Source organism: Nerophis lumbriciformis, linkage group LG28, assembly GCF_033978685.3.
Source record: "Nerophis lumbriciformis linkage group LG28, RoL_Nlum_v2.1, whole genome shotgun sequence".
Classification (NCBI taxonomy): Eukaryota; Metazoa; Chordata; class Actinopteri; order Syngnathiformes; family Syngnathidae; genus Nerophis; species Nerophis lumbriciformis.
This window is the reverse complement of record NC_084575.2, coordinates 5,564,881-5,592,117: the sequence shown is the minus strand read 5'-3', so window position 1 is coordinate 5,592,117 and position 27,237 is coordinate 5,564,881. Positions and strand designations below refer to the sequence as shown.

The following is a 27,237-nucleotide window of genomic DNA, read 5'->3' as shown; positions in this document are numbered from 1 at the left end:
TGGCCTAAACATATCCACATATATATGGTGTATCGTGACATGGCCCAAACATATCCACATATATATGGTGTATCGTGACATGGCCCAAACATATCCACATATATATGGTGTATCGTGACATGGCCCAAACATATCCACATGTATATGGTGTATCATGACATGGCCCAAACATATCCACATATATATGGTGTATCGTGACATGGCCTAAACATATCCACATATATATGGTGTATGGTGACATGGACTAAACATATCCACATATATATGGTGTATCGTGACATGGACTAAACATATCCACATGTATATGGTGTATGGTGACATGGCCTAAACATTTCCACATATACATTAAATGGTGTATGGTGACATGGCCTAAACATATCCACATATATATGGTGTATCGTGACGTGGCCTAAACATATCCACATATATATGGTGTATCGTGACATGGACTAAACATATCCACATATATATGGTGTATCGCGACATGGCCTAAACATATCCACATATATATGGTGTATCGTGACGTGGCTTAAACATATCCAAATATATGGTGTATCGTAAAGTGGCCTAAACATATCCACATATATGTGGTGTATCGTGACGTGGACTAAACATATCCACATATATATGGTGTATCGTGACATGGCCTAAACATATCCACATATATATGGTGTATCGTGACATGGACTAAACATATCCACATATATATGGTGTATCGTGACATGGCCTAAACATATCCACATATATATGGTGTATCGTGACATGGCCCAAACATATCCACATATATATGGTGTATCGTGACATGGCCTAAACATATCCACATATATATGGTGTATCGTGACATGGCCCAAACATAGCCACATGTATATGGTGTATCGTGACATGGCCTAAACATATCCACATATATATGGTGTATCGTGACGTGGCCTAAACATATCCACATATATATGGTGTATCGTGACATGGACTAAACATATCCACATATATATGGTGTATCGTGACATGGCCTAAACATATCCACATATATATGGTGTATCGTGACATGGCCCAAACATATCCACATATATATGGTGTATCGTGACATGGCCTAAACATATCCACATATATATGGTGTATCGTGACATGGCCCAAACATATCCACATGTATATGGTGTATCATGACATGGCCCAAACATATCCACATATATATGGTGTATCATGACATGGCCTAAACATATCCACATATATATGGTGTATCGTGACATGGCCTAAACATATCTGCATATATATGGTGTATCGTGACATGGACTAAACATATCCACATATATATGGTGTATCGTGACATGGACTAAACATATCCACATGTATATGGTGTATGGTGACATGGCCTAAACATATCCACATATATATGGTGTATCGTGACGTGGCCTAAACATATCCACATATATATGGTGTATCGTAACGTGGCCTAAACATATCCACATATATATGGTGTATCGTGACATGGACTAAACATATCCACATATATATGGTGTATCGCGACATGGCCTAAACATATCCACATATATATGGTGTATCGTGACGTGGCCTAAACATATCCAAATATATGGTGTATCGTAAAGTGGCCTAAACATATCCACATATATATGGTGTATCGTGACGTGGACTAAACATATCCACATATATATGGTGTATCATGACATGGCCTAAACATATCCACATATATATGGTGTATCGTGACATGGCCTAAACATATCCACATATATATGGTGTATCGTGACGTGGCCTAAACATATCCAAATATATGGTGTATCGTAAAGTGGCCTAAACATATCCACATATATATGGTGTATCGTGACGTGGACTAAACATATCCACATATATATGGTGTATCGTGACATGGCCTAAACATATCCACATATATATGGTGTATCGTGACATGGACTAAACATATCCACATATATATGATGTATCGTGACATGGACTAAACATATCCACATATATATGGTGTATCGTGACATGAACTAAACATATCCACATATATATGGTGTATCGTGACATGGACTAAACATATCCACATATATATGGTGTATGGTGACATGGACTAAACATATCCACATATATATGGTGTATCGTGACATGGCCTAAACATATCCACATGTATATGGTGTATCGTGACATGGCCTAAACATATCCACATATACAGTATATGGTGACATGGCCTAAACATATCCAAATATATATGGTGTATCGTGACATGGCCTAAACATATCCACATATATATGGTGTATCGTGACATGGACTAAACATATCCACATATATATAGTGTATCGTGACATGGCCTAAACATATCGTGACATGGCCTAAACATATCCACATATATATGGTGTATCGTGACATGGACTAAACATATCCACATATATATGGTGTATCGTGACATGGACTAAACATATCCACATATATATGGTGTATCGCGACATGGCCTAAACATATCCACATATATATGGTGTATCGTGACGTGGCCTAAACATATCCAAATATATGGTGTATCGTAAAGTGGCCTAAACATATCCACATATATATGGTGTATCGTGACATGGCCTAAACATATCCACATATATATGGTGTATCGTGACATGGCCTAAACATATCCACATATATATGGTGTATCGTGACATGAACTAAACATATCCACATATATATGGTGTATCGTGACATGAACTAAACATATCCACATATATATGGTGTGTGGTGACATGGACTAAACATATCCACATATATATGGTGTATCGTTACATGGCCTAAACATATCCACATGTATATGGTGTATCGTGACATGGCCTAAACATATCCACATATACAGTATATGGTGTATGGTGACATGGCCTAAACATATCCACATATATATGGTGTATCGTGACATGGCCTAAACATATCCACATATATATGGTGTATCGTGACATGGACTAAACATATCCACATATATATGGTGTATGGTGACATGGCCTAAACATATCCACATATATATGGTGTATCGTGACATGGACTAAACATATCCACATATATATGGTGTATCGCGACATGGCCTAAACATATCCACATATATATGGTGTATCGTGACGTGGCCTAAACATATCCAAATATATGGTGTATCGTGACATGGCCTAAACATATCCACATATATATGGTGTATCGTGACATGAACTAAACATATCCACATATATATGGTGTGTGGTGACATGGACTAAACATATCCACATATATATGGTGTATCGTTACATGGCCTAAACATATCCACATGTATATGGTGTATCGTGACATGGCCTAAACATATCCACATATACAGTATATGGTGTATGGTGACATGGCCTAAACATATCCACATATATATGGTGTATGGTGACATGGCCTAAACATATCCACATATATATGGTGTATCGTGACATGGACTAAACATATCCACATATATATGGTGTATGGTGACATGGCCTAAACATATCCACATATATATGGTGTATCGTGACATGGACTAAACATATCCACATATATATGGTGTATCGCGACATGGCCTAAACATATCCACATATATATGGTGTATCGTGACGTGGCCTAAACATATCCAAATATATATGGTGTATCGTGACATGGCCCAAACATATCCACATATATATGATGTATGGTGACATGGACTAAACATATCCACATATATATGGTGTATCGTGACATGGACTAAACATATCCACATATATATGGTGTATCGTGACATGGACTAAACATATCCACATATATATGGTGTATCGCGACATGGCCTAAACATATCCACATATATATGGTGTATCGTGACGTGGCCTAAACATATCCAAATATATGGTGTATCGTAAAGTGGCCTAAACATATCCACATATATATGGTGTATTGTGACATGGACTAAACATATCCACATATATATGGTGTATGGTGACATGGACTAAACATATCCACATATATATGGTGTATCGTGACATGGCCTAAACATATCCACATATATATGGTGTATCGTGACATGAACTAAACATATCCACATATATATGGTGTGTGGTGACATGGACTAAACATATCCACATATATATGGTGTATCGTGACATGGCCTAAACATATCCACATATACAGTATATGGTGTATGGTGACATGGCCTAAACATATCCACATATATATGGTGTATCGTGACATGGCCTAAACATATCCACATATATATGGTGTATCGTGACATGGACTAAACATATCCACATATATATGGTGTATGGTGACATGGCCTAAACATATCCACATATATATGGTGTATCGTGACATGGACTAAACATATCCACATATATATGGTGTATCGCGACATGGCCTAAACATATCCACATATATATGGTGTATCGTGACGTGGCCTAAACATATCCAAATATATGGTGTATCGTAAAGTGGCCTAAACATATCCACATATATATGGTGTATCGTGACGTGGACTAAACATATCCACATATATATGGTGTATCGTGACATGGCCTAAACATATCCACATATATATGGTGTATCGTGACATGGACAAAACATATCCACATATATATGGTGTATCGTGACATGGCCTAAACATATCCACATATATATGGTGTATGGTGACATGGACTAAACATATCCACATATATATGGTGTATCGTGACATGGACTAAACATATCCACATGTATATGGTGTATGGTGACATGGCCTAAACATTTCCACATATACATTAAATGGTGTATGGTGACATGGCCTAAACATATCCACATATATATGGTGTATCGTGACATGGACTAAACATATCCACATATATATGGTGTATTGCGACATGGCCTAAACATATCCACATATATATGGTGTATCGTGACGTGGCCTAAACATATCCAAATATATGGTGTATCGTAAAGTGGCCTAAACATATCAACATATATATGGTGTATCGTGACGTGGACTAAACATATCCACATATATATGGTGTATCGTGACATGGCCTAAACATATCCACATATATATGGTGTATCGTGACATGGGCTAAACATATCCACATATATATGGTGTATCGTGACATGGCCTAAACATATCCACATATATATGGTGTATCGTGACATGGACTAAACATATCCACATATATATGGTGTATCGTGACATGGACTAAACATATCCACATATATATGGTGTATCGTGACATGGACTAAACATATCCACATATATATGGTGTATCGTGACATGGCCTAAACATATCCACATATATATGGTGTATCGTGACATGGACTAAACATATCCACATATATATGGTGTATCGTGACATGGCCCAAACATATCCACATATATATGGTGTATCGTGACATGGCCCAAACATATCCACATATATATGGTGTATGGTGACATGGACTAAACATATCCACATATATATGGTGTATGGTGACATGGCCCAAACATATCCACATGTATATGGTGTATCGTGACATGGCCCAAACATATCCACATATATATGGTGTATGGTGACATGGACTAAACATATCCACATATATATGGTGTATCGTGACATGGACTAAACATATCCACATGTATATGGTGTATCGTGACATGGACTAAACATATCCACATATATATGGTGTATGGTGACATGGCCCAAACATATCCACATGTATATGGTGTATCGTGACATGGCCCAAACATATCCACATGTATATGGTGTATCGTGACATGGACTAAACATATCCACATGTATATGGTGTATCGTGACATGGACTAAACATATCCACATATATATGGTGTATGGTGACATGGCCCAAACATATCCACATATATATGGTGTATCGTGACATGGCCCAAACATATCCACATGTATATGGTGTATCGTGACATGGCCCAAACATATCCACATGTATATGGTGTATCGTGACATGGACTAAACATATCCACATGTATATGGTGTATCGTGACATGGACTAAACATATCCACATATATATGGTGTATGGTGACATGGCCCAAACATATCCACATATATATGGTGTATCGTGACATGGCCCAAACATATCCACATATATATGGTGTATCGTGACATGGCCCAAACATATCCACATATATATGGTGTATCGTGACATGGACTAAACATATCCACATATATATGGTGTATGGTGACATGGCCCAAACATATCCACATGTATATGGTGTATCGTGACATGGCCCAAACATATCCACATGTATATGGTGTATCGTGACATGGACTAAACATATCCACATGTATATGGTGTATCGTGACATGGACTAAACATATCCACATATATATGGTGTATGGTGACATGGCCCAAACATATCCACATATATATGGTGTATCGTGACATGGCCCAAACATATCCACATGTATATGGTGTATCGTGACATGGCCCAAACATATCCACATGTATATGGTGTATCGTGACATGGACTAAACATATCCACATGTATATGGTGTATCGTGACATGGACTAAACATATCCACATATATATGGTGTATGGTGACATGGCCCAAACATATCCACATATATATGGTGTATCGTGACATGGCCCAAACATATCCACATATATATGGTGTATCGTGACATGGCCCAAACATATCCACATATATATGGTGTATCGTGACATGGCCCAAACATATCCACATATATATGGTGTATCGTGACATGGCCCAAACATATCCACATATATATGGTGTATCGTGACATGGACTAAACATATCCACATATATATGGTGTATGGTGACATGGCCTAAACATTTCCACATATACATTAAATGGTGTATGGTGACATGGCCTAAACATATCCACATATATATGGTGTATCGTGACGTGGCCTAAACATATCCACATATATATGGTGTATCGTGACATGGACTAAACATATCCACATATATATGGTGTATCGCGACATGGACTAAACATATCCACATATATATGGTGTATCGTGACGTGGCCTAAACATATCCAAATATATGGTGTATCGTAAAGTGGCCTAAACATATCCACATATATATGGTGTATCGTGACGTGGACTAAACATATCCACATATATATGGTGTATCGTGACATGGCCTAAACATATCCACATATATATGGTGTATCGTGACATGGACTAAACATATCCACATATATATGGTGTATCGTGACATGGACTAAACATATCCACATATATATGGTGTATCGTGACATGGCCTAAACATATCCACATATATATGGTGTATCGTGACATGGCCCAAACATATCCACATATATATGGTGTATCGTGACATGGCCCAAACATATCCACATATATATGGTGTATCGTGACATGGCCCAAACATATCCACATGTATATGGTGTATCATGACATGGCCCAAACATATCCACATATATATGGTGTATCGTGACATGGCCTAAACATATCCACATATATATGGTGTATGGTGACATGGACTAAACATATCCACATATATATGGTGTATCGTGACATGGACTAAACATATCCACATGTATATGGTGTATGGTGACATGGCCTAAACATTTCCACATATACATTAAATGGTGTATGGTGACATGGCCTAAACATATCCACATATATATGGTGTATCGTGACGTGGCCTAAACATATCCACATATATATGGTGTATCGTGACATGGACTAAACATATCCACATATATATGGTGTATCGTGACATGGACTAAACATATCCACATATATATGGTGTATCGCGACATGGCCTAAACATATCCACATATATATGGTGTATCGTGACGTGGCTTAAACATATCCAAATATATGGTGTATCGTAAAGTGGCCTAAACATATCCACATATATGTGGTGTATCGTGACGTGGACTAAACATATCCACATATATATGGTGTATCGTGACATGGCCTAAACATATCCACATATATATGGTGTATCGTGACATGGACTAAACATATCCACATATATATGGTGTATCGTGACATGGCCTAAACATATCCACATATATATGGTGTATCGTGACATGGCCCAAACATATCCACATATATATGGTGTATCGTGACATGGCCTAAACATATCCACATATATATGGTGTATCGTGACATGGCCCAAACATAGCCACATGTATATGGTGTATCGTGACATGGCCTAAACATATCCACATATATATGGTGTATCGTGACATGGACTAAACATATCCACATATATATGGTGTATCGTGACATGGCCTAAACATATCCACATATATATGGTGTATCGTGACGTGGCCTAAACATATCCACATATATATGGTGTATCGTGACATGGACTAAACATATCCACATATATATGGTGTATCGTGACATGGCCTAAACATATCCACATATATATGGTGTATCGTGACATGGCCCAAACATATCCACATATATATGGTGTATCGTGACATGGCCTAAACATATCCACATATATATGGTGTATCGTGACATGGCCCAAACATATCCACATGTATATGGTGTATCATGACATGGCCCAAACATATCCACATATATATGGTGTATCATGACATGGCCTAAACATATCCACATATATATGGTGTATCGTGACATGGCCTAAACATATCTGCATATATATGGTGTATCGTGACATGGACTAAACATATCCACATATATATGGTGTATCGTGACATGGACTAAACATATCCACATGTATATGGTGTATGGTGACATGGCCTAAACATATCCACATATATATGGTGTATCGTGACGTGGCCTAAACATATCCACATATATATGGTGTATCGTAACGTGGCCTAAACATATCCACATATATATGGTGTATCGTGACATGGACTAAACATATCCACATATATATGGTGTATCGCGACATGGCCTAAACATATCCACATATATATGGTGTATCGTGACGTGGCCTAAACATATCCAAATATATGGTGTATCGTAAAGTGGCCTAAACATATCCACATATATATGGTGTATCGTGACGTGGACTAAACAAATCCACATATATATGGTGTATCGTGACATGGCCTAAACATATCCACATATATATGGTGTATCGTGACATGGACTAAACATATCCACATATATATGATGTATCGTGACATGGACTAAACATATCCACATATATATGGTGTATCGTGACATGAACTAAACATATCCACATATATATGGTGTATCGTGACATGGACTAAACATATCCACATATATATGGTGTATGGTGACATGGACTAAACATATCCACATATATATGGTGTATCGTGACATGGCCTAAACATATCCACATGTATATGGTGTATCGTGACATGGCCTAAACATATCCACATATACAGTATATGGTGACATGGCCTAAACATATCCAAATATATATGGTGTATCGTGACATGGCCTAAACATATCCACATATATATGGTGTATCGTGACATGGACTAAACATATCCACATATATATAGTGTATCGTGACATGGCCTAAACATATCGTGACATGGCCTAAACATATCCACATATATATGGTGTATCGTGACATGGACTAAACATATCCACATATATATGGTGTATCGTGACATGGACTAAACATATCCACATATATATGGTGTATCGCGACATGGCCTAAACATATCCACATATATATGGTGTATCGTGACGTGGCCTAAACATATCCAAATATATGGTGTATCGTAAAGTGGCCTAAACATATCCACATATATATGGTGTATCGTGACATGGCCTAAACATATCCACATATATATGGTGTATCGTGACATGGCCTAAACATATCCACATATATATGGTGTATCGTGACATGAACTAAACATATCCACATATATATGGTGTATCGTGACATGAACTAAACATATCCACATATATATGGTGTGTGGTGACATGGACTAAACATATCCACATATATATGGTGTATCGTTACATGGCCTAAACATATCCACATGTATATGGTGTATCGTGACATGGCCTAAACATATCCACATATACAGTATATGGTGTATGGTGACATGGCCTAAACATATCCACATATATATGGTGTATCGTGACATGGCCTAAACATATCCACATATATATGGTGTATCGTGACATGGACTAAACATATCCACATATATATGGTGTATGGTGACATGGCCTAAACATATCCACATATATATGGTGTATCGTGACATGGACTAAACATATCCACATATATATGGTGTATCGCGACATGGCCTAAACATATCCACATATATATGGTGTATCGTGACGTGGCCTAAACATATCCAAATATATGGTGTATCGTAAAGTGGCCTAAACATATCCACATATATATGGTGTATCGTGACGTGGACTAAACATATACACATATATATGGTGTATCGTGACATGGCCTAAACATATCCACATATATATGGTGTATTGTGACATGGACTAAACATATCCACATATATATGGTGTATGGTGACATGGACTAAACATATCCACATATATATGGTGTATCGTGACATGGCCTAAACATATCCACATATATATGGTGTATCGTGACATGAACTAAACATATCCACATATATATGGTGTATCGTGACATGGCCTAAACATATCCACATATATATGGTGTATCGTGACATGGACTAAACATATCCACATATATATGGTGTATGGTGACATGGCCTAAACATATCCACATATATATGGTGTATCGTGACATGGACTAAACATATCCACATATATATGGTGTATCGCGACATGGCCTAAACATATCCACATATATATGGTGTATCGTGACGTGGCCTAAACATATCCAAATATATGGTGTATCGTAAAGTGGCCTAAACATATCCACATATATATGGTGTATCGTGACGTGGACTAAACATATACACATATATATGGTGTATCGTGACATGGCCTAAACATATCCACATATATATGGTGTATTGTGACATGGACTAAACATATCCACATATATATGGTGTATGGTGACATGGACTAAACATATCCACATATATATGGTGTATCGTGACATGGCCTAAACATATCCACATATATATGGTGTATCGTGACATGAACTAAACATATCCACATATATATGGTGTGTGGTGACATGGACTAAACATATCCACATATATATGGTGTATCGTTACATGGCCTAAACATATCCACATGTATATGGTGTATCGTGACATGGCCTAAACATATCCACATATACAGTATATGGTGTATGGTGACATGGCCTAAACATATCCACATATATATGGTGTATGGTGACATGGCCTAAACATATCCACATATATATGGTGTATCGTGACATGGACTAAACATATCCACATATATATGGTGTATGGTGACATGGCCTAAACATATCCACATATATATGGTGTATCGTGACATGGACTAAACATATCCACATATATATGGTGTATCGCGACATGGCCTAAACATATCCACATATATATGGTGTATCGTGACGTGGCCTAAACATATCCAAATATATGGTGTATCGTAAAGTGGCCTAAACATATCCACATATATATGGTGTATCGTGACGTGGACTAAACATATCCACATATATATGGTGTATCGTGACATGGCCTAAACATATCCACATATATATGGTGTATTGTGACATGGACTAAACATATCCACATATATATGGTGTATGGTGACATGGACTAAACATATCCACATATATATGGTGTATCGTGACATGGCCTAAACATATCCACATATACAGTATATGATGTATGGTGACATGGCCTAAACATATCCACATATATATGGTGTATCGTGTCATGGCCTAAACATATCCACATATATATGGTGTATCGTGACATGGCCTAAACATATATCCACATATATATGGTGTATCGTGACATGGCCTAAACATATCCACATATATATGGTGTATCGTGACATGGCCTAAACATATCCACATATATATGGTGTATCGTGACATGGACTAAACATATCCACATATATATGGTGTATGGTGACATGGACTAAACATATCCACATATATATGGTGTATCGTGACATGGCCTAAACATATCCACATATACAGTATATGATGTATGGTGACATGGCCTAAACATATCCACATATATATGGTGTATCGTGTCATGGCCTAAACATATCCACATATATATGGTGTATCGTGACATGGCCTAAACATATATCCACATATATATGGTGTATCGTGACATGGCCTAAACATATCCACATATATATGGTGTATCGTGACATGGCCTAAACATATCCACATATATATGGTGTATCGTGACATGGCCTAAACATATCCACATATATATGGTGTATCGTGACATGGATTAAACATATCCACATATTAATAAAAGGCCATATCGCCCAGCCCTAGTTAGAATGTGATTTATTTATTTCTATATATCCACCCTCATGTCTTTTATAATGATTGTGAACGATAGAATAAATTCCCCAAAAATGTCCAGTTCCCCTCTAAATTCCAATGATTAGATTTAAGACTTGAAGTGTATGAGCATGAAGTGATGAAGCCTACTTGGATTAGTCTTCTAAGACAAAGTGAACAGTCCAGTTGTGATGGATTGAATGCCCTGAGAATAAAATGATATGTGCTTACTTGGACTGTCATGAAGCTGTGAGGACTCAGGTGCTTTGTCTTCATGCTCTTCAGTCTTCACAGAGACAATAGTCAGTGGAAACTTGCTGAGATCAGTCTCCTCCTGCCCTGGAAGAAACTCTTCCTCCTGAGTAACCCAGAGATCCTCCTCTTCTTCTTTAATGTGGGGGGAATGTGCATCCTCCTGCTGCTGAAGGGGACGTTCGTCTTGACGAGTGTTCATCTGTTGGACGCCCGCAAGACAACACAAACAAACTTCAGCTCAGATGTGTCAAATATTTTTTAGTCTATCAAATATAATATTTTCCAAGTGGACAGACACCACTTTCTGGTGATGTTCTTCTACACATGGAATAATCATCAGTTATTGATTATTATGAATTGTGTAATTGATCTTGTTTTTTGCAATTACATAAATTATTGATAAAAAATAACAACTTATAGAAAACCTCCTGCTGGGATTTTAATACCGTCATGATTGCATTAAGTCAGTCTGCACAGATACAAGTTTCATTGTGCTGCAGCATCGAGTGACGCCAACTCGCTCCTTCCACTACCAACCTACCAGCCAAACTTGACGTGTCACGTGCACCTCCAAAATAGTCCGAACTCACGTCAACGGTGACCAGGACTGCAGAGCTGTGATTGGTTGGCTTTACTTTTACGCACAATATTCTCTCCTCGTTCTTCCTTCTGCGAAAGCAACATTCTTAAACCCAACAAAAAAACAACAGAAGTGTAGCGAAGCACGTGTAACAAGTGCCAGCGAGTGTGGCCGTGCGATAGAATGTTGGTTGAACCTCACTCACACCTTAAGAAATGTGCTGGCGTGAGAATATATATGTATACACTATATTGACAAAAGTATTTGGCCATTCATCCAAATGATGACAATCAGGTGTCCTAATCACTTATAAAACCAAGCACTTAGGCATGGAGACTGTTTCTACAAACATTTTGTGAAAGAATGGGCCGCTCTCAGTGATTTCCAGCGTGGAACTGTCATAGGATGCCACCTGTGCAACAAATCCAGTCGTGAAATGTCCTCGCTCCTAAATATTCCAAAGTCAACTGTCGGCTTTATTATAAGAAAAGTGAAGAGTTTGGGAACAACAGCAACTCAGCCACCAAGTGGTAGGCCACGTAAACTGATAGAGAGGTCAGCATAGTGCAAAGACTCTCTGCACAGTCAGTTGCTACAGAGCTCCAAACTTCATGTGACCTTCCAATTAGCCCACGTACAGAACGCAGAGAGCTTCATGGAATGGCTTTCCATGGCCAAGCAGCTACATCTAAGCCATACATCACAAAGTCCAATGCAAAGCGTGGGATGCAGTGGTGTAAAGCATGTCACCACTGGACTCTACAGCAGTGGAGACACCTTCTCTGGACTGATGAATCACGCTTTTCCATCTGGCAACCTGATCCACCAGTCTGGGTTTGGAGGTTGCCAGGAGAACGCTACATTTCGGACTGCATTGTGCCGAGTGTGGAATTTGGTGGAGGAGGAATTATGGTGTGGGGTTGGTTTTTCAGGAGTTGGGCTTGGCCCCTTAGTTCCAGTGAAAGGAACTTTGAATGCTCCAGGATACCAAAACATTTTGGACAATTCCATGGGATGGCACTTAAAGTTCTTATGTGAGTAAAGGCAGGTGGCGAAATACTTTTGGAAAGATAGTGTGTATATATATATATATATATATATATATAAATATATATATATTTTTTGAGAATATTTGGGTACCACATGATTCGATTACAAACAAAATATTGATGCATGTTCAATTTGTGTACAGTATATTAAAGCCATTTTTATTATTTAACATTTATTTCATTAAATATTTACTTAAATATATAATCATTTACAATTGTGCAAATAGTGTATTCGTAATAACAAGCATCAGTTGATTGAATTTTCATGATATGTCCGCCCGAATGCAGCTGAGATAGGCTCCAGCACCCCCCCCCCCCCCCCCCCAATCCCGAAAAAAGACAAGCGGTCGGAAAATGGATGGATGGATGTCATCAAGGTAATAGAAGTGCGTGCAAACAACATAATTTGTATTTATTGCTAATAAAGTTAGCACCAACACAAAGTAGACTACTGCAATGTATGTGTAATACACTATATTACACTGTCATAATAATAATAATTTAAATTGTTATCCTGTAAAGCGTCTTTGAGTGCACTGAAAAGTGCTATAGGCGAGGGCGGACCTACGTCACTTCCGCCTGCCAATCCCCTAGCAACGCGGTCGCCATATTGAATTCGTTGAAAACAAACCAGCTCACAGCGAACACAGCATTGACAGAAAAGGCATTTAACGAGGTTTCACGGCATTTTAAACTGTTCTAAATGGAGTATGATTATGTAAATAGTCTTTCCAGTGAGGCTAGGTTAAGCTACGAGTTAAAATGTTCTGTAGTTGGATTAAACGACTGCCCTTACCGCCTTCCAGCAGATGCGTGGACTGATAATTGTGTAATTTGGAAATCTTTATGTCTACCTCACAAGCGCACCAGGTCGGTTGTTAGCTTCGGTTGTTATATAACAAATAAATCACATAAAAATGGTTACCGTATTTTCCGCACCATTAGCCGCACCTAAAAACCACAAATTTACTCAAAAGCTGACAGTGCAGCTTTTAACCCGGTGCGCTTTATATATGGATTAATATTACGATTCATTTTCATAAAGTTTCGATCTCGCAACTTCGGTAAACAGCCGCCATCTTTTTTCCCGGTAGAACAGGAAGCGCTTCTTCTTCTACGCAAGCAACCGCCAAGGTAAGCACCCGCCCCCATAGAACAGGAAGCGCTTCTTCTTCTACTGTAAGCAACCACCCGCCCCGGAAGAAGAAGAAGCACGCGGTGCATGCTGGGATATGTGACGTTTCATTTCCATTTGTGTGTTTATGTAAAGACCCCAAAATGGCTCCTATTAAGTGTGTTGTCTGTCTAATTATAAATAATGCAGACGAGGCGTGTTAACTGAGTTCTCAACGTTTACTCACAGCGTGCTCATAACCACATTCTAACTGCCAGCATACAACAACGCTTCTCAGGGCTACCGCGCATGCTCGTCACTATCGTTGCATGCTGGGTAGTGTAGTTGTTATATTTGCTAGCTCATAACATCACATTGAGAGACACGCTTACGCGCTTAATTCAATACTCGCCGTCATTCCGGGTGGATTGACAAAAGACCTCCAGCCGCTACATATTGGTGTCAACAGGGCATTCGAAGCTAGACTGCTAACTGCGTGGGAACAATGGATGACCGAAGGCGAACACACCTTCACTAAGACAGAGGCAGCGCCGGACGACATTCGCCCAACTTTTCAATTCGGACACCGAAGGAGAAAAATTCGAGGGATTTATGAATGAAGAATAACTTCAGAAAGTGAGTGTTATGTTTATTTTGTGTGTTGTGACATTAACGTTCGAGCAACATTATGTTGCTATTGCTCTGCACTATTTTGAATTTTACTATGTTTGTGATTGCACATTTGCGTACATTTTGGGACAGAGTTGTTAGAACGCTGGTTTTTAATATATTATTAAAGTTTGACTGACCTATCTGACTGTTTTTTTGACATTCCCTTTAGCGCAGCGTAGGCGCGGCTTATAGTCCGGGCGGCTTATTGGTGGACAAAGTTATGAAATATGCCATTCATTGAAGGTGCGGCTAATAATCCGGTGCGCCTTATAGTGCGGAAAATACTGTAAATCACCCAAGGTATGTTGATAAATGATAATAAGGATGACACGGTGGCTACCAGTATCTGTATATGTATTATATCTGTAGAGAGCTCATTCAAATTCAGTTCAGTATTATGATTTATTATTTGCTGAATTACTGGAAATAGCCTTTATACCGTATGTTATTGTTGTGCAACAACAACAACTTCAGCTGTCGAACGTTATTCAGTAAAAATTCAACGGGTTCAACATTAGCATGGACGGTATAGCCAAGTTGTGGTTAAGAAGGTGGATTTTTGTTCCTTATATTTACCAGAAACGAAGTGATCCGAACACACGACCCGGGATTTTGGGGGACTCCAGTGAGAACCGTCCTCGTTTTCCCGGTGTAAAGCTGCGAGCCATTTGTCTCGTCTCTGTGGGCTTTTAGCACGCTTTGGCAGAACAAAATACGACCTTTGTTTTCCCTGTTTCCAGTTGTGGTTTGCACAACCAAAAACAACAGTTTTTTGGCATTTTGGAGGCAGAATGACGGGTTTAATCAGCGCAGGTCGACAGGTTAAAGAGTAATGGCGACGGTTTGTTTTCAACGCCAGTCAGGTTGCTATGGCTCGAAGAACCCGTATGTAGCTCAGTTGCCCGGATGTCGGCCCTGCCCTATACCGAATAAAATGTTTTTTTATTATTATTATACCATGTGACTTATTCCAGACTTTAATTACGAGACGTTCTTTCCTTTCAAGTAACAAATATTTAATGATGTTAAGCGTGACTGTACTATACAGCAAAAAAACAGTTAAGGTATTAAATAAGTCAATATAATTGTCATAGAGAACATATAAAATACACTCCTCAGACGCTCGCATTTGCTACAAAGGCCTGCTAGCTGGCTAACGCTAGCACGTTAGCTTCGAACAACATATCAGATGAATATTATAAACATATATAATGTATATTACCTCATTAGCCGCATGTACAAGAGAGGAGTGGAATATATTCTTCTTATTGTTACACCAGCAACTCTTAAATGGGACTTTCTGTTGTTCTGTGGCTGGGCGAAGGAAGTGTGCACCACTCACTATTGTCCCAGTGAAACACGTGCATGAGAGCAGTGTGGGCACAGTGAGGGGGAGCTTCCGCTGGAGCTCCGGAGGCAAATATCCACCGTGAAAGCAACTTGACCGCCGTAGCAAAGGAAGACAATCACACAGACAGAAAAAACACATTAGTGTACGCATGCGCGCCAGGCTCTAAGATAAACAATAATTGTCTCTCACCCCGTCTGTAAGAGTTTCATTTAAAAAGGTTATTTTTACCTCGTCTTTCGGCTTACGGCCATACTACCCTGAACACGCCCGATCTCGGAAGCTAAGCAGGGTCGGGCCTGGTTAGTACTTGGATGGGAGACCGCCTGGGAATACCAGGTGCTGTAAGCTTTTACACTCACGCCAGAGGGCGCTGTTTCTCACTTCTTGCAAAAAAATGATAATGATAAATGGGTTGTTCTTGTATAGCGCTTTTCTACCTTCAAGGTACTCAAAGCGCTTTGACACTACTTCCACATTTACCCATTCACACACACATTCACACACTGATGGAGGGAGCTGCCATGCAAGGCGCTAACCAGCACCCATCAGGAGCAAGGGTGAAGTGTCTTGCTCAGGACACAACGGACATGACGAGGTTGGTACTAGGTGGGGATTGAACCAGGGACCCTCGGGTTGCGCACGGCCACTCTACCACTGCGCCACGCAAAAAAATGAATGGTTTTTATTTCACGTTCAGTTCAATTTACCCTAACATGACTCATATTTATCCATCTTTGGGATGTATTTGCCATCTTACCCGGCTACAAAAACACATGTCATATTATAAATTGACCAGTCACGGACTTTTGAGCGCTGATAGTCCGTCAATATGTTCAACACCGGGGTGATATGAACCAATCAGCGTGCCTTATTCCAACATCTCCAACTTTCTAAGCCAATCAGATCCGCCTCTGTCCAACTTTCTTCAACACATTTAATATTTGGCCAATGACAGAACGGCTGCTTTACTTCCGGCCTCATTAGCATATTTCAACATTTAACCAATCACGGATGATGATGACATTCCGCTATCTCACAAGAAAGGAACTTCTTTTCAAAACAACATTTTATACTTTTTTGACACTTGAACGTACAAACAATATTTAATTTTCTGCAGCTGATAAGAAGAGGGGAGAGTATTATTCACCTGTTCACGTTTAGTAAGGTGAAGATACACAACTACAAGAAGTGAATGCAGTAACAGTTTGGCCCTACAGACGTTCTAGCAATATAACAATATAACAATGTATCATAATTAATACACAATATGAGAATGTGTGCTGTATAAATGAATGAATGAATTACTTAATTTAATTAGAACACAACAGGAGCAGTAAATATGCAGGGATTACCTAAACTGATGTGTTGTGTTAATTTAGCAATATTAAAGGTGTCATATGTAGAATTTGCATGTCAAGTGATGATTAAATGGCCCCGATATGTCAAAAGGTTTTAATAAATCATGTTCTTTTCCAATACCTCTATAACTGATAACAGTAGTTCAGCTGGGATATGCTCACTTCATAATTAGATTTACAGCCCCGGAATCTTGTTATTGTTTTCATTTCCATGTCCCGCCCTCTACCGTTTGACCAATTAGAAAGTCTGTGAGTGTGTCACATCCAGGTTGCCAGTTACACACCGTCATCTTCGTCTGGCTACTGCCACTGGTAAAGTTACTAAACATGTCAGACCTTAGTCAATCTAAAAGGCCTTGTTACCATTTTCAACTTATTCATGACAAAGCCAGGAACAAAATGAGGATTTGTATCAGGGATGCCTTTGAAAGATGGAGACAATTGAAGGCGGAGAAGATTTTTTTCGTCTGACGCCAAACTTCCTAATTTCCTTCTTGAAAGGTAAGTCAGGCATTTACCTTTTCTTATTACTTGTAATAAATGGAAATGGACATTTGGTATGTAAACTATATTGTCCAATACAGTCTATGATCTTGTCTAACAAAGCTAGTATGTTCCTGCAACCAATGCTTAGTGGGATGGTGCTCAGCTCCTAGTGTAATGCTTAGCATGCTAGCCCGGTCAATGACACATCCACATATAAGCTAACGGGGGAAATATATGCCTGTTATCGTGTATGTCCATGTGTATTTGAACTGACAAGGTAAAATATATTTTCCATAAATAAAACCAATGTGGATATGGGTAGTGTCTGTGCCTATTTCCTTCTCAACATGCTGATAGGCTGAGGAAATGTGTTCCAACATTAGCACGGCTGTCATCATGGCAATGTGAAAGGTATGGAGACAGACACATCACATGATCAAATAATTCCTCATTGGTGTATTCTATAGACACACCTTAGTAAAATGTCTCTTTAGTTTTGGGCGTACATTAGGCTGCTAAGCATGCTCTGCTTATTTTCACCAGTAGAACCTTTGCTAGTGTTGGTTGTAGTTTGTTCTAGTCTTTGTTTTCTGATAGTACTGACAACAACCATATGGTTGCTATTTGTTGTGATATTGTACGCAGGCATGATTGCACTTCTTCCTGAAAATAGCCTAATTCTGTGTTGGTTAGAGATTTGTTATTGACAAAATGCTTGTCTATTCAGCATTTATGGTCCCAGCACTTCAACCCTTAGTAAGAGGCAGTGGAAGTTGGAAGTTCCTTGGAGTGGCCCAGTCCATGGCGCTGGATTCGGCTGCGTATCTGGCAACCTCAGTCAGGGAGAGAGGAAGGGGACTACAGATTTTTGACTGTGATTGCAGTACCATTTCTGGCCACATTAATACATATGGCTCCTTTAAAAAAAAAGCATGCATGTCAGCTTTATGTTAGTAGTTGGGGTGCATGATAAATATTGTACAGATAATTATCAATGTATATATATTTTTTATTAGCTCCAATTGAGAGTTAATTCGGTTTTATGTTGGACATTCGTAGTTGTAGGGGGAGGTTGAAAAGTAACCATGGTTATCAATATCACAAATGTATTATAAAATCCATCCATTCATCCATTTTCTACTGCTTGTCCCTCCAATTAAACTTACATTTTAAAACAAAAAGGCATGAATGACACTAGATAAAAGCACTTAAAATATTAAGTGAATTTGGTATTTTAAGTGACTTAGGAATCTTTTAAAAAGAAACCAAGATTTTTAATATGCAAATGTTTTTTTTAAAATAAAATCCTATTTAAAAAAAAAAAGGGTTATATATTATATAAAACTGGATATCCATCCATCCATTTTCTACCGCTTATTCCCTTCGGGGTCGCGGGGGCGCTGGAGCCTATCTCAGCTGCAATTGGGTGGAAGGCGGTGTACACCCTGGACAAGTCGCCCCCTCATCACAGGGCCACAGATAGACAGACAACATTCACACTCACTGGATATGAATGATAAAAGTAGGAAATAATGGGCGTGCACGTTAGCACGTTATTAAGGAGGTAGGACTATTTATTTGACCTCCTTTTAGATGAATCAGTGTTTTGATGTAGCAGATATACATCTTCGAAGACAATAGTAATTTATTGACGGTCCCTAAGCATAAAGTAGTGTTGAGAGCGGCACCTCTCCTGCAATCTCCCCGCAGCATGAGAGAGCAGTGTGGGCACAGTGAGGGGGAGCTTCCGCTGGAGCTCCGGAGGCAAATATCCACCGTGAAAGCAACTTGACCGCCGTAGCAAAGGAAGACAATCACACAAAGGAAAACACAAATAAGCCACGTGAGCTCTGGAAAATTCTCAACAACCAGCTTCCTGGTTGCAGCCAGAAACTTAAAACCAGACTCACCAACATCAACCTCATAGAGGGGGACTCCCTCATTACAGACAGAATGGAGGTAGTAAGCAGACTTAACACCTTTTTCACCAGCATAGCCGCAACTCTTGTCAACAAGCTGTCCCACCACTCTGGTCGCTTTGGTGTAGAACACATTAAAGCCTTCTACAGAAAGCTAGGAGTATCCAACAATGATTTCAAATTAGAAATGGTCACAGCTGATGGTGTTTAAAAAATTGAGCGCGCTCCACCCAAACAAGGCCACCAGCCTTGACAAAATCCCCTCCAGATTCCTCAGGGACTCTGCCTCCATCATTGCCCCAGTCATCACACACATAATAAACCTCTCAATTTCACAAGGCCAAGTACCAAAAGATTTTAAGATAGCAAGAGTAACTCCCCTCTTTAAAAAAGGAAGCAAATTGGAACCTGGCAACTACCGACCTGTTTCTATTCTCAGTTCCATTTCCAAAGTAATGGAAAACATAATTCATGAACAGGTCGATAGTTACCTTGCCACTAATAAACTCATGTACAAATTCCAATCCGGCTTCAGAACTAACCACTCCACTGACACATGCCTTCTCTATCTGACTTCAGAACTAACCACACCACTGACACATGCCTTCTCTATCTGACTTCAGAACTAACCACTCCACTGACACATGCCTTCTCTATCTGACTTCAGAACTAACCACACCACTGACACATGCCTTCTCTATCTGACTTCAGAACTAACCACTCCACTGACACATGCCTTCTCTATCTGACTGACCACATCAAACATGAGGTGGACGCGGGCAAATACTGCGGCATGGTCATGCTGGACCTTCAGAAGGCCTTTGACACTGTTGACCACGCTATACTGTTGGATAAGCTCAGAGCAATCGGATTTGATAAAACCTCATCGAGCTGGATGCAATCTTACTTGGAGGGGAGGGAGCAGGTGGTTGAGTTGAACGGCACCGTGTGTCCGCTACACTTCCCTGATACCGAAGTACATGCCAAACTACTAAATGACCGCCATAACCACAACACCAGGGGGAGCTCCACTAACCACGTTAAACCCAGATTCCCATCTAACAAAGGTCTTAACTCATTCTCCTTCTATGCTACATCAATGTGGAATGCGCTCCCAACAGGTGTAAAAGAAAGTGTATCTCTATCCTCCTTCAAAACCGCAATAAAAGAACACCTCCAGGCAACTTCAACCCTTGACTAACACCCTCCCTTCCTCATCATACCTCTTCGGATTGTAAATAATCAAATGTAAACAATCAAATGTAGTCACTTTTTCTTATAATTTCTGATCTCTCTCTCTGTGTCCAATACTTGCTGTACATATCCTACCAAGTCAGACCTACACTGTTCCAATGTCAATTTCTCTGAAGTGTTGATACCAACCAAACGTAAACCCCCCCCCTCCATATCCCACGTAAATTACATTTATATTCTGTGATGATTATCTTGTGTGATGACTGTATTATGAAAATAGTATATATCTGTATCATAAATCGATTTAAGTGGACCCCGACTTAAACAAGTTGAAAAACGTATTCGGGTGTTACCATTTAGTGGTCAATTGTACGGAATATGTACTTCACTGTGCAATCTACTAATAAAAGTTTCAATCAAGCAACATGCATCTGCTAGCTCATGATCGCCCCCACTTCTCAGTGTGGCGAGTTGGAGTACTACAAAAAGCACTCAGTGCTTAAATCTGTAATTTTAGTCTTATTATCAAGGAATAATGAGGTCACACTTATATTAAAACATTAATGCTAAGGTTTCGTCCAGTATTGGGCCGGTGATGATGATGATGAAGATGTGTATGTGCAAGTGAACAATTGGATCCACAAGGGACAACAACCCTTTCCACAGACTACACACACACATCAGAAACATAAATGTTAGAATGATAAACAATGATAAATGGGTTGTACTTGTATAGCGCTTTTCTACCTTCAAGGTACTCAAAGCGCTTTGACACTACTTCCACATTTACCCATTCACACACACATTCACACACTGATGGAGGGAGCTGCCATGCAAGGCGCTAACCAGCACCCATCAGGAGCAAGGGTGAAGTGTCTTGCTCAGGACACAACGGACATGACGAGGTTGGTACAAGGTGGGGATTGAACCAGGGACCCTCGGGTCGCGCACGGCCACTCTTCCACTGCGCCACGCCGTCCCTACAACAATATATGTGAAGAAGACTTTAGGATTAAAAGTGAAGATGTGAGGTGAAATAAGTACAAATGCAGCAATAAAAACAAGCAACTCCACTCACGATGGCTCTAAAGTTCAGTGATGTGTTGCTAACTTCAGCATTTTTCTTCTTTGTGGATGTTTTGCAGTAGTTAACATCCATGATGTAACAATGCTGCTAATCTACCAGAGTCCACATTTTGTTAACCATTTTATTCATTCATACTTTTAATTGGATAATAACATCAATAAAATGCAATGGAAAAAATGTGTGGAAAAAACCCCCAAATGAAACTAATAACATGTCCTCTCTTCAAAGATGAGATAATAGAATAAAATAGTAGCCACATATATAATATTCAATACATGCACACAACTTAAAAAGTAACTATAGGACAACATATAAGACTAGAAGATGAGAAGCACTACATACAACATCAAATATACATTCTTATTAAACATGCTGTGTTTTTAAACTACATTTAGCACAATCACTGTTTAAGTGTTTTTACATCCCTGCAGCTTCCATGACTGTTACACACTTGTGTCTACTGACCTGCTTCTTAAACCTGAACATCTTATCACACACAGTGCAACTAAACGGTTTCTCTCCAGTGTGTGTTCTCATGTGTGATTTCATGTCATACTTAGTGTTGCATCTTTTAGCACAAGCTGAGCAAGCAAAAGGTTTCTCTCCAGTGTGTGTTCTCATGTGTGTGGTCATGCTATGCTTACAGAAGAAACTCTTCTTACAAACAGAGCAAGCAAAAGGTTTCTCACCTGTGTGTGTTCTTATGTGTAATATAATCTCCTTCTTAGTGTTGAATCTTTTAGCACACGCTGAACAAGCAAAAGGTTTCTCTCCAGTGTGTGTTCTCATGTGTGTGGTCATGTTAAGCTTTCTGGAGAAACTCTTCTTACAAACAGAGCAAGTAAAAGGTTTCTCTCCAGTATGTATTCTCATGTGTGTGGTCATGTCTTTGTTAGTGTTTAATCTTTTAGCACAAACAGTGCAAGTAAAATGTTTCTCTCGGGTGTGTGTTCTCATGTGTGTGGTCATGTTAGGTTTTGTGGAGAAACTCTTCTTACAAACAGAGCAAGTAAAAGGTTTCTCTCCAGTATGTGTTCTCATGTGTACTGTAAAATGACTCTTCTTTCTAAATGATTTCCCGCATTCAGAGCAGTCAAAGTGTTTGTCGTTAGTGTGATGTCTCGTATCACCTTTAGAGTCATTTTTACTGTCCAAAGGTTTTTGGATGTGGTCACTGTGATCAGAAGAGTGTGACATCATGTGGTCCATGTCTGACAGTGGAGCAAAGATGCTGTCTGGTTCTGACTTGATATCTTCACAATGCTCTCCATCAGCTTCTGTGATGTGTTGACTTACAAGCTCCGCCCCTCTGTTCTCCTCACTTTGACTGTGATGAAGCTGGAAGGACTGAGCTTCATCTTCATCATGAAGCTGCTCCTCTTTAATGTGGGAGGGGGCCTGTAGCTCCTTCTGTCCCACACTGGTGTGCCACTCCTCTCCATGACTCCCCGCTGACACCCGCTGGACGTCTGCAGAACATAGAACACACATGAGGTGTTACTGTATTTTACTTTGCAGCTCTTATGCCAACCATCCACATGATGTGAGGTTGGCCTAATCAAATATATGCATAAAAACTATCATATCTAAATCATTTATAGCTCTTATTACACATCTTACTGGAAGTCTTTTATGGTTGTGGACTTTTATTAATCAACAACAGGACAAACATGAAATATGGTGATGATTGAATAATAGTTAGTTAGTTAAATGAATATGCAGTCACGGGTGGCAGATGTGGGGTCCTAGTCCTTGTTTGTTTACATGGACGTCCTCGCAAGACGCAAAGTTGAATGATAAAATCCAACCTTACCTGCATGATTTATTCGTGAGAAATGGGTAGTCATTATAATAATCATTTTATTTCCTTTGGTTTTCTCTATAATTCTGACAACTGTACTGAAGTTCCGCTAACTCCGGAAAGAACCGTTGAAAATACCCAGGTTTTTAACTTTACGCCCTTTACCACAACAGAGGTCATGAGGGCTCTAAAACAACTTAAACCTAGAAAACCAGCTGGCTCAGATAAGTTGGAGCCGCTCTTCCTAAAGTTGGCAGCTGAAATTATAGCTGGACCACTGACTCACATTTTTAACCTTACTCTAAATTCAAATGAAATCCCCTTGGATTGGAAATATGCCCTTGTAATCCCCCTATTAAAAGGAGGTGACCCTAGTAATCTAAATAATTACAGACCAATCTCTAAACTCTCTGTTCTGGCAAAAGTGCTTGAATCCTTTATCAGTGAACAGATAAAAGACTTTTTGGACACCAACTTTATTCTGTCACCATTTCAGTCAGGTTTTGGCAGAAATCACAGTACTGTTACTGCTGCTATGAAGTTTTTAAAATGATGTAACTGAAGCTCTTGACAAGAAGCAGTGCTGCCTGTCCCTCTTTATTGACTTTTCAAAGGCATTTGATACTGTTGATCATGTCATTTTAATCAAACGTCTTTCAGCTATTGTTTTTTCTCAGCAAGCAGTTGGATGGTTTGCAAATGACCTCACAAGTAGAACAAACTGTTCAGATAGAAGGTTCCTTCTCTGGCGTACTGCAAGTGAAAAAGGGTGTCCCTCAAGGTTCTGTGTTGGGCCCATTATTAATTAATAATTAATAATTTTGGACAGAATATTCCGAACTCAACTTTCCATTCCTACGCTGATACTGTCATATACTGCACAGCACCCACTCCTGCTGAGGCCTTTAAATATCTACAACATGCATTTGAGTACAAAAACAACTTTGCTATCTTCAACTGCTTTTAAATGCAGAGAAAACAAAGTGTATGTTCTTTACCACATCAAAAACTGTAAGAGCAGCACTGTGTGAGAACATTTGAACAAGAAATGGGCAACAAATTATGTAAGTATCTTCTTTTAAATATTTAGGATTTTTAATTGATGATCACTTGAGTTTTAAAGAGCACATTCAGTATGTTGTAAAAAAAACCCTGAAACTTTTACTGGGATTTTATTATAGAAACAAGTCTTGCTTTTATTTTACTGTGAAACAGAAATTGGTGGAAACAACCTTTTTACCTGTTATTGACTATGGAGATGTGTTGTACATGAATGCTACTGCTGGTTGTCTCCACAAGCTGGATAGTGTGTACCACGGGGCACTGACATTCATCACCAACTTATTCACTATTGTGTGTTATACTCAATGGTTAACTTACTCACCATTGTGTGTTATACTCAATGGTTAACTTACTCACCATTGTGTGTTATACTCAATGGTTAACTTACTCACCATTGTGTGTTGTACTCAATGGTTAACTTACTCACCATTGTGTGTTATACTCAATGGTTAACTTACTCACCATTGTGTGTTATACTCAATGGTTAACTTACTCACCATTGTGTGTTATACTCAATGGTTAACTTACTCACCATTGTGTGTTATACTCAATGGTTAACTGGACATCTTTATGTGCTAGACGCCTCAATCAACTGGTATGTGTTCATCTACAAAACCATTCTGGGTATCACCCCACCTTATCTGTCTTGTATTTTTACAAAGAAACAAGGAAGTCACAATCTTTGTTCAATGAATGTTCTGCAATTTGTTGTCCCCAAAGTAAGAACTGAACTGGGCAAGAAAGCATTTAGGTTTTCAGCAGTGAAGGCTTGGAATAACCTACAATCCAATATTCAACTTCAAACCCTTGTTACATTGAATGAGTTTAAAGCTTCTGTGAAAGGATTGCAGTCTACCTTGTCTGTATGCACATGTGTTACGTCAGCAAGTTTTAATGTTGTACATTTGATGTTTTAAGTGTTGTTTACTGTTTTTAATGTAACCTTGCTGCTGCCCCCCTCTTGGCCAGGTCTCCCTTGGAA

At 39.0% G+C, this 27,237-nt stretch overlaps 1 protein-coding gene and 1 pseudogene across 1 annotated transcript in view; one reads left to right on the top strand and one right to left on the bottom strand.

Moving 5' to 3' along the window:
- The window catches only part of LOC133570670 (uncharacterized), a 177,992-nt gene that overhangs the window by 140,247 nt on the left and 10,508 nt on the right, over positions 1-27,237 (bottom strand). Inside the window, exon 2 of the mRNA XM_072916538.1 lies at positions 12,559-12,781. Coding sequence (XP_072772639.1) covers positions 12,559-12,781 — 223 coding nt within the window. The remainder of the gene's footprint in view (positions 1-12,558; positions 12,782-27,237) is intronic.
- On the top strand, positions 17,588-17,696 carry LOC133571198 (5S ribosomal RNA; annotated as a pseudogene).